This window comes from Onychomys torridus, chromosome 17, assembly GCF_903995425.1.
Source record: "Onychomys torridus chromosome 17, mOncTor1.1, whole genome shotgun sequence".
NCBI classification, from domain to species: Eukaryota; Metazoa; Chordata; class Mammalia; order Rodentia; family Cricetidae; genus Onychomys; species Onychomys torridus.
The window spans coordinates 11,771,038-11,788,524 of NC_050459.1; the positions used below are offsets into that span (position 1 = coordinate 11,771,038).

Below are 17,487 nucleotides of genomic sequence, written 5' to 3' on the forward strand. Positions count from 1 at the left end.
CACCTCTCAAGAGGAGGGGCTTAGGGACACAACTACACTCCTGTTTACCTTCTCCCACGCCGATGCTCTGGGAGCACTGCTTCCTCCTTATGGCTCCAGATCTGCAGGACACATTCCCCAACACCTGCCAGGTTTCCTCCCAAAGTCCTCTGGCCACATCTTGGCCAGGTGTAAGCATATTCAGAGAGGGAACTGGAAGCCAAAACAGTGTTAGCTCACAGCCTGGGCCTATGTTGTGGGGATTAGGGAACAGTTCCAATGGAAGCTCATCAACAGAGCACTACATGGATTAGGGAGAAAGTCAATGAAAGGTGGATACTCCAGCACTCATCAGTACAGGGCAAAGCTAACCACAGCCAGCTTCCTTAGAAACAGAAGAGCAGCCCGGAGGAATCCAGATGACCAAGGCCCAGAGCCAGTACTGTTCTCTAACACTCAGCCAGCAGCTTCGCCATCCTGCCTGCTCTGCCCTTATACCATGTGCGCAGCAAACATTTTGTTATTAAACTCTTTTTAATATGTATGTATTAACTGGGCTCCCTGTATCATTGGATCCTGAGGCCCCAGGATGATAGGAGACAGTGGGGCTGTGAAAACGGGGTGGTTCATTTGTGTCTGAAAACTGCTAGGTATTGGCCTCCTGTTGCAAGGTACCCTCTCCAGGGGGGCCCAAAGGGCTAAGATTGCACAAGTTGTTGAGCAGTGAGCATTGGAAAGCAAGAGATGCTTAGCTTGCACAATGTGAAAATTTGGGCTCATGGAGCAGATACTGTAAGTCCCAGTGTGAAACCATGACAACCACAGGGAAACACTAACCAGCCATCCAGGAACTGGCATATGTCGTGTCTATCTTTGTGTTTTTAGCCTGGTAAATGTTTCACAAATGATAACGCTGGAATGACAGCTTCTTTCTTTCTTTGTCCTGGTGCTTTCCTAGGACAAATTAAATGGGTCTATTCTGAAAAAAAAAAATCCTTTATTCCTATAGTTTTATAATGTATTGGAGAGGTTGAAACCTCTTCACATATCTGTAATTTATATCATCCTGGTGTCTATAAGATGCCCTTCATTTTCTTTACTAACACTTTCAAGAAAATGCTTTCTTTGTTCCAATGAATACCTGTTTGTGCATGTGTGCATGCCTGTGTGTGTGAACATGTTTGTGTGAATATGTGTCCAGGATACCTCACCCTCCAGGGCTGAGCTGTCTCTTTGCAGCTCCAGCCATCAGAGCTGTCCTAAGCTATTCCAGGTGTCCAGTACACCTCCAGGCTGAGCTGTCCTGAGCAGCTTGAGGTGTCTGAGATACCTCACCCTCCAAGACTGAGCTGTCTCTTTGCAGCATACATGTGGATGTGCATGCATACATATGTGCATGCATAAGCACATGTGTACATGTGGAAGCCAGAGACCAGTGCCAAACACCATCCTGGCTCATTCTCCATGTCATTTTTGAGACAGGGTTTCTCACTAAATGTGGAGCTCAGCAAGTAGCTAGGCTTGCTGACCATGGAGCACAAGGGATCTGCCTGTCTCTACCATGCTAGCACTGTGGTGACAGATGTGCGATCTGTTGTTGTTATATGGGTGCTGGGGATCTGAATTTAGGTCCTTTACCCCTAAGCTAACTCACAGACCTTATTTCCAAGGGCACTTTATCTATCTATCTATCTATCTATCTATCTATCTATCTATCTATTTCATTGTTGCTGTTGTTTTCTAGACAGGGTTTCTCTGTGTAGCCCTGGTTGTCCTGGAACTCACTCTGTAGACCAGGCTGGCCTCGAACTCACAGAGATCCTTCCATAGTCATTTTAAACAGTAACAACAGTGTTGAGAATCTTTCCCTATATTTTTATAGTCTCTAAGAAGACATGCTTTGATTTTGAAACCATATTTTTTTCTGACCACATCTCTGGGCTTAATGTGATTTATATTTCTCTGCTTCCACTGGCTATAAAAAAGAGGAAGGCTGAAAGCTGCCAGCAAGTCTTGCCTGAGGTTCTGAAGAACAGTCCCTACCTTCCTTCTTTTTCTTGTTATAAAAGCAATTCAATATTTTACCTTACTTCCCCATTAACATTTGTAACATCAGATTAAATTTTCTGGCAATGGTGGCAGTGTATAAACAAGTAAGCAACATGAAATTGGTTCCTGGTACTATAGAAACACTCTGTGCAGAGTGATTTGTTTCATTTAAGAGTGTTTTTTTTCCTTCCTTTCTTTCTTTTTAAACATAGAGTAACTGTAATTGCCTTGCCAAAGGGTATGGGCACTTTACAGCTTCTCAGATTTTTGTCTCATTTATTTCCTGGGTCATACTCAGTTACAAATGCCCTTAAGTAACAAGAGAGCCATGCTTTGCCACACAGTGACCTTAGAGCACACCTTAGTTTTTAATGTGCCTGTTTGACTCTAAGAAATATTTCAACCTCAATTTACAGCAGATATTTTTAAATGGGTGGACTGGAAAGGATGTCTCATGGCAGTACCTCCCTGACGTCTCCATTCCAGTCCTCTCGAGGATCTTCAAGGCTTCTAACTCCCAGGCTGGCTCTTCCTCAAATGAAAACACAAGTCACACTCAGACACTGAGGATGGCCTTTTATGTGTGGTGTCTGAGTTGCTTTCCTCCCACCCCTCAGCAGGGGGAGCACCTGTGATCCTGGGGTACAGCAGGTTTGAACCTCTTACCCTGTCATCCACCCAAGTTATTTTCCAGTGAGAGCAGAGGGCAGTCAGATCCCATAGAGGTGCTGGTAACCGAACCCAGTGCTCTTAACCATTGAACTGTCTCTCTAGTCACACTGCGGCATGTGTGTACCTGCACACACACACACACACACACACACACACACACACACACATAATAATGATAGATAGATAGATAGATAGATAGATAGATAGATAGATAGATAGATGATAGATAGATAAAATGAAAAATTAAACAGTCACAAATAACAAAAATAAGATTAGAGCATGAATATATGAATATACACTAATATCCCCTAGCTATTTCTCAGTTTAGTGAGAGAGTATGTGGCTTCTAAAATGGTATGTGGCTACTTCCAGGTTGAATAATGTTAACATCCAATCACACTGTTTATGCCAAAGACTGTAGTATACATCTGTTATAGTAAAACTTACCATTGGTTTGCTTTCTTAAATTTTATGTTTTAAAAATAAGGAAGTTGGCGTCACCACTTTGTGAATTGTATTTCCAAATTCTATTTGCTTGTGAAACTGTCTTAGAAGGGCAGTTGTCTTAGAAGAAGCCCTCTTTTGCTGCTGGATTCTGGAGCATGCATTTCAGGATCTACCCATTGCTGAAATGTAAAATAATCCCCCAAGCCAAGTAAAAGTTAAGAGAAGGCTGGTGGGTTAAGGTTGAGGAAGCCTCTGATTTGGATGAAAAGGAATCAGATAAGAGAAATGGCTTCCGAAACGATTATAATTACTTTTGTGACCCTGAAGTTCCATTTCAGAGTAGATTTCTCTAGCACAGAAAGTAAATCCTGGCTTTTGGCCTCGAGAATAATGGGACCAGGTTTTACAGCAAACAGTAATTCTCCGCTGTGCTTTGGAAGCCATTGTTTTTTTAATGTTACAATGAGGAGTTGTTTAAAAGCTGTTTATTAAGCCCATAAATAAGATGTCATTTGGTAATTAAGTGCAGTTATGTTGCAAATGCGTTCACTATTCCACTCAGTAGAAAACACCAATGCAATTAGGAGAAAGAGCTCAAAGGTTGGACACCTGAGCTCAGAATCACGTACTCCCAGGACTCACATTTTGCTACCAGGAGACATCTGGGTGTGGGTTTTCTTTTTGTATTGTGGCTTTGATGAGTGAATCAGTCAGGACTTTTGTTTCTAAAGATATTTGTATACCTTACAAATCATTGATGCTGCCATTGAATCTGCTGATTAGAGAACCAAGAGGAATGTGTGTGTGTGTGTGTGTGTGTGTGTGTGTGTGTGTGTGTGTAAGCACATGAGTATACTGATATGATAGACAATTGTAGTAATGAAAAGAGTTAATGATATGATGGGCTTGGGTAAATTTGGGTTATTTTAGGGCATTCAACACATTGACATGACTATTTGGACAAGGAGGGTCCTTTTTGTCTACCTTAGAAAGGGGACACAGTGCTATGGGATTCTCCAGCATCTCAACCTGAAGCAATATGTTTAAGCATGGAGCTATGAATGGCACTTGCAAGGTCTGTATGTAGGTGTGACTGGCCGGGGCTGAGGAGAGGGCCGTGCATGCCAGTGGCAGCCCCCAGGAGCACTCTTTTGAGAAATGCTCTGAAGAGCACCCCTGGTCTTATTGCTCTCAGGGGTTTCCACCTAAATGTATGTATTCTTCACTCTCCCTTTCTGCCTAAGTTACCACTTCCTTTCTCCTGCATTTTACTACCTTTTATTTTCATTCCAGTTCAGACACCTCACTTGACACAGCTACATTAAGCCCCCATAGCAGGTCTCAGACAAGCTCAGTAGGACATATGAAGGTAATTTTAGAAGAAAGATGACCACAATGTTTTTATGTGCTTAGTGTGGTCCCGATATGGTCTAAAACATCTGTTTAATTTGTTATCTGTTGTTCCTACTAACCCTGGAGGTAGGTCTGTTACCTGCGTTTTACTTGTGGAATGGGGACATTTCTAACCAAGCACAGGCACAGAACTACTAGGTTTCCTCCCTATTTGGTTTTATTTCATGTGCGTGTGTGCCTCTGTGTGTGTGTGTGTGTGTGTGTGTGTGTGTGTGTGTGTGTGTGTGTGTGTGTGTAGGCCAGGGGCCAACACTGGGTGTCTCTCTACTACCCTCCACCTTAGGATTTGAAACGGGGTCACTCAACCTGGTGGTCACTGCCATGACTGACTGGACAGTGAGCTTAGAGGATCTGCCTGCCTCTGCAGTGGGTTACAGGCAAGTACAGCCACGCCTAGCTTTTTAGTGGGTGCAGGGCTTCTGAACTCGGGTCCTCTTACTTATACAGCAAGCACTTTACCCACCCCATCTCCCAAGGTCCTAGGGAAACATTTTCAATTGGGCTGAAGACAGGCTCCCCTGGGGTGTGTGGGGACTTGTCTTTGTGCCAATATAATGAGTAGAGCACAAGGTTCACAGAGCGGCCTCCTTCTGCGCTCTTTGGTCTGCACTGTGTTTTGCTCCCATGTCTCCAGAGGGAGAGGCTGATAGGAGTTATGAGATAGTTTAGCTGAGCACATGCTCCTTGGGAAACTGAGGAAGGATGATAACATTCGCAGCAGGCTAGAGTGGCAGAGAAAGGGTTGGTGAGGTGACAGTGTCCACACCAAGTGTCCGACCAAGGCCAGCTCACAATCTTCAACTCCAGGTGAAACTTCTGAGAAATGTTGGTAAGTTGATGAGTTCGTGGAAGATCTCCCTGACTTTAGCCTTTAGTTCCTCAGCTTGTGACAGGGTCAGCTCTGTGCTCTAGAGGAGCTCAGGCAGATGCCCCAGTGCAGTCTGTGGCACATGTCCGGTGCACAGCAATGTTAGTGATGTCTGTAAAACTGTCAACAGACTTCTGGAACGGATGGGTCCATGCTCTCCTAAGTCCTGCTGTGAAAGACTCACTTACGTTCTGTTTTCAATGTGCAGAGGCACGCGTGTGCTGTTGAACGACACCTCTAATTGCTGTTTTCTCCTAATAACAAAATGCTGCTATGAACAGCTAGAGATTAAGCAACTAAGATGATTCGTACACCCTCTGCTTGTTACCTCATCTTCACAAAAAGAAATACACAGCTCCTAAGACTTTATTATATGTTACATAGACTCATAAAAACCTAGAGCATGTGTCCTTACTATGCTCTACAAGTCACTGTCATCCACAGCCCATCACTGTCTCATTTGTTGTTATTGTGAGGCTTATGAAAGATGATGGGGGACTCCACGCCTACATGAGGAAATTCAGATCTGCACAGCGAAAATGAGACTGTGCTGCAGACATGTTGCATTATCAAATTTAATTATTCCAGCTAAATTTTTATCTCTTGCACTGTTCTTTGATGTGGCCACATTCCTAGCAGAGCTACTGGGCTGACTATCGGCTGAAATAAGACATGTGAGTGGAGCAGTAATGGGCTTGCTTTTAGTGTGAAAAGAGATTGGAACTGTATTAAATTACACGATAATGGAAAAAATAAAGCAAAAGATAAAAGGGCAACAATGTTGTGGCATGGTTAAGTCTGCATTGCAGAGCATGGTCTTGCAACTTATCCACTTACTAACTGTTGGTTTCCTTTGGAACCTTCTTCTTAATTGTAAGTGTGACGTTCTTTAATGGCTCCTTCCTGAGACATCAGTGCTATGACTGGACCCTAGCTGGAAGAAGGAGTGTACTTAGAGGCACCCCACTCCAGCCATTGCAGTATCAAGGGAACACCTCAGGCCACCACCCAGGAAGCCCTCTTTGGAGCTCAATCACCCCTGGGTTGGCAACCACTTGCCATGCAAAGGGGAAGGCCCTTTTGTAGCCCCAAGGGGCTGGACCTGTTCCCAGCTCTGCAGCCATCTGCCGGGATTCTTCCAAGAACAGTGGTGTGTACTCTGATGGTAACCCTTCATGTCCCAGTGCCTGAGCCTTGACACTCAGGCCCCTTCTTTGTCCTTCCTTTCTGTGTCTGAGCTGGTCTGGACAGTTGAACCCTGGAGCTGACACAGGACATTTTGTGCCTTGCCTTAGAGTGGCTACTTAGCCAAGTTCTACTAGGTGCTTCCATTTCCTCATAGCCGTGAGAGGAGCAGCAGGGATGGACAGAGGGTGATCCACTTCTGCCTTCTGTCTGTGGAGTTCATGTGCATATGGTCAGGCTCTCCCTGGTCGGCCTGTGAACTCTAGGTGGGATGACCAAGCTAGGATCACCAGCCTCATTGGTGTAGGAAAAGAGTCAGTGGAAAGACAGGGGATGGGTAGGGTCGGAGTGGCAAGTGACAAGGCAAGGCCCAGTGGAGACAGACACTTGAGAGTCAAAGATGCCTCCTGATGAAAGCCAGCTGAGCATCGGCTGGCAGGGACATCCAATTACTCAAGAAAGGACCTGAGTGTCGAGGCTCAGTTGACTTCGGCCACCATACCGAGTCATCTCAGAGAGGTTCCAGCCTGGTGGGGTCAGAATGCAGGAAGAACTCACAGTGATGTTCTAGGAATAGTGGGCAGCCCAAGTTCAAGCACAAAAGGGACTGGGTGGGACAAAGGTCAGTGAGGAAGACAGGTGGGAAGGAAGTTTTCCGCAGTCTGCCACCAGACAGTCTGGTAGGTGGGGTGTAGAGGTGCCCAGAGGTCCCCAGCTGTATAGAGGTGGCCAGTGGTCCCCAGCTGTGTCACTCACAGAGCAGAATCTAGTGGAAGAACTGAGGCATGGTGATTTCCTAGTCAGGCCTCTCTGTCCAGGACCCTAAACTATAGAGAGTTAGGGTTGAGAAAGCTGCCTCCACAGCTTACCTTCCTGGTAACATGTGACATTAAACAATGATTTTATGATTAATTCATTAGTTCTGTACATTACTTCAGCAGGCAGTGTTACTAATTAAATATCAAATGTTAGTTTTCAAATGTTTTAAGCTAAACCAAAATGCTCCACTGTAATTGATCTACAGCTATATTTTTCTCTGTGTGTGTGTGTGTGTGTGTGTGTGTGTGTGTGTATGTGTTATAGGTATATGGATGCTTGTCCATGTGTGGGTATGAGTATACATTATATAAGGGTTATGTGCACATGTATGCACATGCATGTCATTGTTAAGTGACACATCAGGTGTGGTTCCTCAGGTGTGTGGTTCCACCATATTTTTTAGAAGTGTCCCTCAGTGGAACCACAACTCTGCTTTCCCAAAGTTGGGATGACAAGCACATGCCCACACTGTGCCCTGCTTTGGTGTGGGTGTTAGAGTCTGAACAGGGGTTCTTATGAATGTAAGCAGTTCACTGACTGAGCTATCTTCTCCACCCCTGTTTTTTCAGGATCTCATAGTCTTCCCGTTGAGAGCCTCAATGCATCTACCAGATGTTAGGTACCTGTTTCTGCTGATGTTCTCGTGGGGAAAACCAAGTGTCTGCTTCTTAGCATCCCCAAATCCTGAGAAGCCACCATAATCTAAACTATGTAGCTGTTCACTCAGTTCAGGAGCTGGTTACTGGGAGAATGACTCCTGTATCTCTGTCACACCCCAGTGTTTCACCAGGCACTAAATCCCATTTCTGTTTTGTTGACAGACCAACAGTACTCATGGTCTCCAACACAGCACTTCAATGAGGAGAGGTACTCACCTGCACCCAGGAACATGAAAGGGTTAACTGGAAGCCGGAACCAGCCTCAGATATGCGCGGGCCATACCTGCGGCCTGTCACCCCCAGATGACTGCGAGCACCCCCACGATCACATGCACCATGGGCCGGATGTGCGGCAACCCTACCTTCTCAGCCCCGCTGAGAGCTGCCCCATGGACCACCACCGTTGCTCTCCCAGGAGCTCCGTCCACTCAGAGTGTATGATGATGCCTGTAATGTTGGGCGACCACGTGTCCAGTAGCACCTTCCCCAGAATGCACTACAGTTCACACTATGACACGAGGGATGATTGTGCCATGTCCCACACAAATACGAAGGTAAATCGCATCCCCGCCAACCTTTTGGACCAGTTTGAGAAACAGCTACCCCTGCACCGGGATGGATTCCACACACTGCAGTACCAGAGGGCCTCGGCTGCCACCGAGCAGAGAAATGAGAGCCCAGGCAGAATCCGGCATCTGGTCCACTCTGTCCAGAAGCTCTTTACCAAGTCCCATTCTCTGGAGGGGTCATCCAAGAGCAACATCAACGGGACCAAGAGTGACAGTCGGGTGGAGGACCACCACCACAGTCACCATTCTAAACACAGCAAAAGGAGCAAAAGCAAGGAGCGGAAGCCAGAGAGCAAGCACAAGTCTGGTGTGAGCAGCTGGTGGAGTTCCGACGATAACCTGGACAGTGACAGCACATACCGGACACCCAGTGTGGCCAACCGCCACCACATGGACCACATCTCTCACTGCTACCCCGAGGCGCTGCAGAGCCCCTTTGGGGACCTCTCGCTAAAGACTTCCAAAAGCAACAGTGATGTGAAGTGCTCAGCCTGTGAAGGCTTGGCCCTGACGCCAGACACCAGGTACATGAAGCGTAGCTCATGGTCCACTCTCACGGTGAGCCAGGCCAAGGAGGCCTACCGCAAAAGCTCCCTGAACTTGGACAAGCCCCTGGTCCACCCAGAGATCAAGCCTTCGCTGCGGTCATGCCACTACCTCCAGGTAAGGCCCAGGTGACTGTGTCCTTGTGCAGAAGGTTTTATCCAGCTGCCATTTGTAGTTGAAAAAGGGTTGTATCAATGCGTGGCGTACAGAGTGAAGTTTGAAGGCATGTTTGCCGTTTAGGATTCCAGAAGAAGCCAGTGTGCTTGCTTCCCACACCTCTGTGCTGTAGCTAGAACTCTCCAAGTCCACAGGAACCCCAGAGACAGGAGGCAGAACTGGTTCTCCCTTTGAAAATGTTATTGCTGAGACGTAATATTGTTACATCCGCATCGTATTTGTACAGTACAGTCATTTGGTACACATGCCGCAAGCATGGTGATCCTCAGTGCCCATCACTTTTAGGGGAACTAGACAGCTTTTCCCCCTGAGTTGGAACTGGAAATTATTGTAACTAGTAATTACCCTGTTGTTTTTAGAGACTAAATCTCACATTGTGATATAAGCAGGCCTTTAACTCAGTATGTAAACCAAGCTGGCTTTGAACTCTCAGCAATCCTCCTGCCTCAGCCTGCTTGGGATTATAAGTGTGTTACACTATGTCTGGATCAGCCTGCCATAACTTTTAAAGTTTTTATTAGCATATATGAATTATACATAATAATGGGCCTCATGACATTTTCCTACATGTACATAATACTTTGATCATGTTCACCTTCCTCCCCCCATACTCTTGTGGATTGTCTGGTAATTCCTGAGTATATAATGCAAGGCTAACTGCAGTCTTCATGCTGTACAATGCATCTCTTGGATGAACTCTTCTGGTGTAGCTGAAATCAAGCATCCTTCTAACAGTACCCCAACTCCCACTCCAGCCCCTGATAACCACCCTTTAGTCTCTGCTTCTGTGCACCCCAGATCTGGAGCTTCTGTATGAGAGAGCCTGGGTGGAGTTTGTCCTGAGTCTAGCTTGTTTCTCTGAGTGTACTGTGCTCCATGCTTGTGCCTGTTGCAAATGGCAGGGACTCCTCTCTCCCTCGGGGCTGAAGAGCATCTCATGCTGTGTGTGCAGCCCTTCCCCAAGCCACTCATTGATGCTCACATGGTTGACTCCCTGCCTTGGCTTCTGTGAACAGAGCCACAATGTGAATGACAAGAAATGGCCGTGGGTGACTTTGGGATGTCCCTGGAAGCATCACTGCAACGTGACAACCCATCCCTTGGTGCCAGGGACTTAGCAGAACAACACAAATATCCTGAACACATAGATGCTGGAGCCCATAGGTCTGCCATTTGCTTGAGATCACTCATGTCATGTGACAGCAGCATCCCCAAGCTGTGTGGCATGTGGTGATGACAGGAAGTTTTGTCTGTGGTGAGGTTAACTGTCCTCAGTGGTGTGGGTGAGATGGAGTCACCAAAGACAAAAACATATTATAGACAGTCCTGGCGGGATCCAGAGCATTGTGCAGTTCTGCATTTTGTGTAATTGCCCTCTCTGTCTCCTGATAGTTCCCTCACCAAGAACAGGAGAGGCCCTAGCCTCTGAAGACACAGCTGCTCCTGAGGAAGCCTCTGAGCTCCTACCAGCCGGTGGCATTAGCACAACCTCAGCACTTCAGGTTTCCTCAAGGATATATAGTATATATCCAATTGACAAATCTCAAATCCCTACCCTGTAAGAACTAAGGCTTGGCCTGGCCGTGTGCTGGCTTAGAGGCACCCTCCTAGATCCAGAGTAATGGTTCTAATCATCGGCTGTGTCATCAAGTGGCCAATTAACGAAACAGATGAACAACTGTGAATCTTTCTGGGAGTCAGGTGGCAGAGGCTTCCAGCAGCGCCAGCTCCTCCTGGTATATTGTCCAAGGCTCACTGGTTCTGTTTTGAAAGGAGATGCTAACCAAATTGCTTGTATAGACAGATTTATCCAAAGAGACAAATTGGTAGTTAGATAAAGTATTATTTTTATAGCAGTAGAAAAGGCTTAAATTTTGCTTGTAGTTGGCAAACCGTAATGACATCCAAATGTAAAATGTTCTCTCTGCTTATCTGAGGGAACACAGTGAGTAAAATTGGGGTTCACTCTGGTTCTTTCACTCTTGTACAAGCAAGCAAACTCTGGTCTTTTCCTTCCTCTTCCTGTGCCTAGGAACTCTCTACTGCGGTGCTCCCTGAACACGAGGCTGTAACTGAGGCATTTCTCTCCCTTCCGGTCCTGAGCTCTCTGCTCCGCACACCACCCTCACCTGCTCACCAGCCCCCACCCCTGGGTCTATGGTCTGCACTGTTGTGCATGCTCTTTCCTGCCCTCCTGTTCAGTGCTGCACATGCTCTTCCCGTCCTGCAGTCACCCAGTTCAGTGTTTCTGTGTGTGGAATGTCAGTTGTATCCAGTGGTGGAATGTGACTTCACCTTCTGCCTTCCACCCCACCTTTTAAACTCTGTGATTCTGGTGGTTTTGCCTTCTCTACACCATACCCCTTCCCTACCGGGTGAGTTGGAAGAGGGCCCCACAGACGATATCATTGCAGCTGTAACGATCCCATAGTCTGTCTCTAGAAAGTCCAGGCTACAGGGCTGGGAAGACTGCTCAGTGGGCAAAGTACTTCCCACAGGTATCTGAGGACCAGAGTTCGGATCCCCAGCACCCATAAGCATGGTGGACTGCTAATAATCCCAGCACTCAGAAGACAGAGCTCAGGGATCCCCAAAGTCAGCGGGCTAGGCAGACTAGTCAAAAGAGCAAGTTCTGGGTTCCGATATATAATGTGGAGAGTAACTGATGAAGGCACCTGACATCGAATTCTGGCTTCCTCATACATGTGCACACACGTGCAAGTTCACACACATGAAAGCACTCATGATCATGCATGTATATGTAAAAAGAAGATGCACACGGGAAGATACAGGCTCCTGCTCTACTGTGTGGCCAGGCACTGGAAAGCAAGAACCTTGCCATGTTGTCCAACACATGTCAGTCATTCCTCAGGCCTCACCAAGGGCTCACGTCTCTCCAGTGGCTCCTGAGTTTGGAGTCACACAACAGACCTCTGTCCTGAGCCAGATCTGTTGTCTGTACCTTGTGATCTGCATTGTGCCCTTTGCCTCCTCTTCTCTCCTTGACTCTGGGACTCTGCTTTTTAAATTCCTTGGGTTTGGAACCAGTCTTTGTTCCGCCATCCCCTGCGGTCTGGGTGTCATCCCAGATGCTTCTCTGGCCTCCAGCTTCCACAGGCCCGGAGCTAGCCACCAGCTTGTGAACTTTCCTGCCTTGGTGGCTTCTTGCTGTGCACGTGTGTTGAGTACTCGATAATGTAATCAGTCATTTCGAAGCCTGCCTCTCCAAGCCCCTAGGGTAAAAGCCACATCAGTCCCCCCGCCCCCCGATCTGCCTACTCCTTTGCCTATAGCTAGACACCAATTGGGAGAGTTGGCCGAACAGTCAGTGACAGGTCCAGCTGTTACCTTACCAAAACATAGTTTGCAAATGCCGACAGTTCATGTCCCTTCACAGTAGCATATAAAACCCAACTAGGTTGGCATGGTGCTGTAGAGGGATGAGATTCAATAGAAAGCAGCATTGAAAGTGACGTTCCCCTGGCGCTCCATAAAACTATGGCAGGGCACAGCTGGAAAGGAAAGGACAGCAGCCATCAAACCCTGCCTACAAGCCCCAACAACCTCATATCTTCTGTCAACCTCCCTCAGCCCCTTGGTGGCTCATGGTGTCCATGGCTGGGCCTCGGTAAGAATGGCCTCTGCAGGGGACACAGACCTCTCTCTTCCCACTGTACATACAGACAACCATGGTCTAAATAGTAAACCTGTAGGGTGGGATGTTTGAGGACCCTGGAAGGAAATTATGGCTTTCCCAGGGCCCCCCTCCCCAACTCCCAAATACTTCATCTAGGAAGACTTCCCTCACATGCCATTCTCCATCCATTTTCACCTCTGCACGAAGTCCTTCTTGCCTTCCTTGCTGTCCTCTGTCTGTCATGCCATGTCACTTGTGGGAAGATTTATGAAATACACACAGCTCCTCCGGCAGCGTTTGTCCCCAGACCCAGCTAAATTGATGTCTGGGTGCATTCAAAGGTGTCCTCCCAGGGCTGTCCCTCATGCTGGAGGCACTGAACTTTCCAGTGGAAAGGTCCCAGCTCTGGGTCTTACCAGCCCAGACTTCATTTCACAACCAGCATTGGGAATTAAAGAAAAATTAAAAGAATGTGCCCATGGTTCTTTGGAAGGACATGGTCTGAAAGGACTAAAAGTCCGTGCCCAGGGGCAGCATTCTTTTTTTTCACCCCAAACTAGAGATTTGCAGTTGAATAAAAGGACACCTCTCTATACCCACCTTTGGCTTGTATGGAGTATGTACTTAACATTCAAGGAAGACTCTTGTTTGTAAGTAGGTCAAAACAGAGCAAAAAGAACTGACGGGGAATTCTGGCCCGTGTTCTTCCCTGAAAAGGCTTTTGTTCTTGTATTTTCTGCCTCAGCAGACAAACTGCCTTAAGGCCAAACTTGGAATAATGTGGCAGGCATGGGGGCCAGTGATTCACTACATCCTGTTCAGGGGCCAAGCGGTTCCCTGTGTCCTGAGGAGGACACACTGGCTTTGGAGGGGACCTGGTACCAGTCAAGGAGGTCACAATTGCTCTGCCCTGTGGGAAATACTTTCTTCCCTCGACCCTTATGAGCAAACACCCCTGCCTCTACCATGCCCCCCCCATCACCTCCCTCTTTGGCCCCCATATTCTCTCTGGCTTGGCTGTCTCCTCACCTGTAATCTGTAACCATGTGACTCTGGTTTCTTTGACCCCTCCAAGTGAAGAGAAGCCCTAGTGGTGTGTCTGTATCCGGGTATGTTTTGGTTTTTTGTTTGTTTTGTTCTAACAAATGAGACTCCTAAGTTTTGAAAGCTCAAGAGATGATGGATGGGACAAGGCTGGGGAGCCGTTCCCTTTGAGCCGTTGGGAGCGTTCTGCTTCTACCCATGGTTCAGTGTTCTCTCCTCTCAGGTCTTCACAGCCTGCTGCCCTCCTGAGATCTTTCCCCTCCATCTATACACTGAAAAGGGCCTTAGCCCCTCTTAAGCTCCTTCCCTTCAAGGGCCCAGGATAAATACACAGTTAGAAGATTGTCTCCACTTATTAAAAAAAAAAAAAAATTACAGCTTAAAAATCCCATTTTCCCCAGTTACTTTGCTCATCCCAGCAGCATTTCCATTTCCATTCACATTCACATTTACATTTAAATTTGCTTCAATCAACGTATCAAGAAGCACACAGCCCTGGCCATTGGCTTCCCCAAAGCCCAGAAGTGATCTCGAAGACTGTTGACAGCTCTGAGCATCCCAGCAGAGGCTCTACACGGTCACATCATGTCTTCTTGTTTGTTGCCTTCACAGAACCTCTCCTGTATGCTTTTTTTTTTTTCCTTTCATCTTGTTTTGCTCTCTTTAACTGACAGGCAGTTGCTGTTTGTTTATGGGGAAGAGTATGACACTTCAACACATATAAATAGACAGGGTTCAAATCAAGGCGTCGATCATCTCCATGTCTGCGTCACCTCACGTTCATAGCCTTCAGGTTCTTCTTACCTGGCTCTTCCTAAGGATCGGAGGCTGATGTAAGCCGTGGCATTTACTGTGCTCCCCAAAGCACTAGGCCTCACTCCTCCTGCACCAAACCTGTCGCCTGTCTTCCCTCTTCCCCTTCATCTCTCCCTTCCCAGATTTCATTAATCACTGCTCAACAGTCTTCATCTTGGACATCAATTTTTTTTTTAACCTTCAACAAATGAGTGAGATATGTGGTGTGCATCTCTCTTTTCCTGGCTTGTTTTATTTACCATAATATACTCCATGTTGTTGCAAATGGCAAGATTTCCTCATTTTTGGCTAACAGTGTTCGACTGTATCTATTTATGTGTACATCAGTGGATATTACCTATATTAATATATCATATTTTCTTTATAAGTTAATGGTATAATAATCAAACCTATATTGATTCCACACTATTGGAACAGGCTGCAGTAAACATGGTTTTATAGGTAACGCTTTAACATATGATTTCATTCTCTTTGGGTATATACCAGTACTGGTTTACATTCCCACCAACAGTGAGCAATGACCACTGCCCCTCAGTTCCCTTGGCCGAATTTGTGGTTTTGTTTACCTTTGGTAAAAATCAGGCAGGGTAGGCTGGTATCTCTCTCTCTCTCTCTTTTTTTTTTTTTTCCAGAGCTGAGGACCAAACCCAGGGCCTTGCACTTGCTAGGCAAGCGCTCTACCACTAAGCTAAATCCTCAACCCCTGGTATCTCACATTTGTTTTAATTTGCATTTCCCTGATGATTAGCCATTGATCACTTTTTCATAGACTTGTTGACTATCTATCCTCTATAGGAACTGCTCTGTTAATTTCTCCAACGTTTAATAGGATTATTGGGGAGGGTGTTGTTGAATTGTTTGAGTTATTTGTGTAGTTTGGAATGTATCACTGTGCATGATACTAAATGGCTATAAGCCAAGGTCTTATAAGGTGGAAGCAAGAAGATTAGAGGTTCAAGGCCAGCCTTAGCTGCATAGTGACTTCCAAGCTCTATCTCAGAAAGGAAGGAAGGGAAAGATGGAGGAAGGGAGGAGGGAAGTAGGAAAGAAGGAAGAAAAGAAGGAAGGAAGGAAAGAAGGAAGGAAGGAAGGAAGGAAGGAAGGAAGGAAGGGAAGAAGGAAGGAAATATTCTATTAGAAAGGAGACCCATTCAATTGGCTTATGTGATGGGGGCTGGGTAGTTCAACAATGGCTGTCTGCATACTCCAGAAGCTGAGGACATATTAGCTGATGGGTTCACAGAGCTGGATGCCTCCACAGTTCCAACCTAGTGATGAGAACCTTCAGGATTCCTAAAGAGTTGCTTGGAAGGCTGAAGGAGCTGAAGCCTGAGGACAACAATGTCAGTGACAGCAATGGATGGCAGAGTTGAAGCACCCACCACCAAGAAGTGAGGGTGGCCAGGCAAGCAGCACAGCTTGAGTCTAATCTCTGTGCCTGGGGCACCACTAGAAGATGCTGCCCACTCTGATGGATTGTGTTCTCAGCTTAGGTAATCCTTCCTGAAAATGCCCTCATGGATCTGCCCACAGGTGTTTCTCTTGGTTGATTCCAGATTTCATCAAGTTGAACATCAATATTAACCATCACAGATGGAGAGCTTACAATTAGTGTGTGGGTTGCCTTATTCTCCGTTGATTGCTTCCTTTGCAGCTCTGAAACTTCTTAGTGTCACATAATCTCATTTGCTGTTATTGCTCTTACTTCTAGTGTCTGTGATTCATGTACAAACCATCTCTCACACTGACACCTGAAGTTACCCCTACGTTTTCTTCTAGTTTAAGAGTTGCTTCTGGATTCAGAGTTTCAAATATGACATTTGGGCCTTTGATCAATTTTGAGTTTATTTTATACAGGGTTAAAGACGGGTCTAGCTTTGTTCTCCTGTAAGGGGCTGTCCATTTCTCCAGCTACCACTGGTTGTTGACTCTACCATTTCTCTGGTATATGTTATTTGCACCTGTGTCAAAAATCAATAGGCTACCATTCTGTATTTCTCATTTTCCTATTCTGTCCCTTTGATTTTTGTGTCAGTTTTTATGAGTTTATCATACTGTTTTGATTGCTGTAGTTCTGTAGTATATATGATATTTCTGGCATTGTTCATTTGCACAATAACTGCCTTTACTATCCAGTAACTTTTATAATTTAGGAATTTTTTTCTATTTTAATGAGTAATGCATGGGTATTCTGAGGTTGGTTACATTAAATCTATTAATTGCTTTGGGTTGTGTATTTTGGGGTCATATATATGTTTTAATAATATTAATTGTTCTAACCCGTTAACATGGGAGGTCATTCCATTTGTGTGAATGGTTATATCTATAGTTGCTGGGGAAAGGGGAAAGAAGGAGAGAGGTATCTCTAAATTCCTTCATTGGCCTTTTACAATTTTCATTATAGAAGATACTCATTTCCTCATTAAATTTATTCCTAGATATTTTATCTTCTTGTAGAAGCTATGAATAAGATCACTTTCTTGACTTCATTATTAGTGAGTTTGTATTGATTTGTAACAGTGTTACTGAGTTTTGCATGTTGGCTTTGTATTCTGCATCTTTACCAAGTTCATTTGTCAGTGTTCACAGGATTTTGGTGGATTCTTA

The 17,487-nt window shown here is 45.8% G+C and overlaps 1 protein-coding gene across 5 annotated transcripts in view; it reads left to right on the top strand.

Moving 5' to 3' along the window:
- Dlgap2 (DLG associated protein 2) overlaps positions 1-17,487 on the top strand; it is a 724,943-nt gene that overhangs the window by 613,062 nt on the left and 94,394 nt on the right. For all 5 annotated transcript variants that reach the window (XM_036166326.1, XM_036166325.1, XM_036166329.1 and 2 more), the window contains one exon: positions 8,254-9,323. In XM_036166326.1, the coding sequence (XP_036022219.1) occupies positions 8,254-9,323 (1,070 nt within the window). The remainder of the gene's footprint in view (positions 1-8,253; positions 9,324-17,487) is intronic.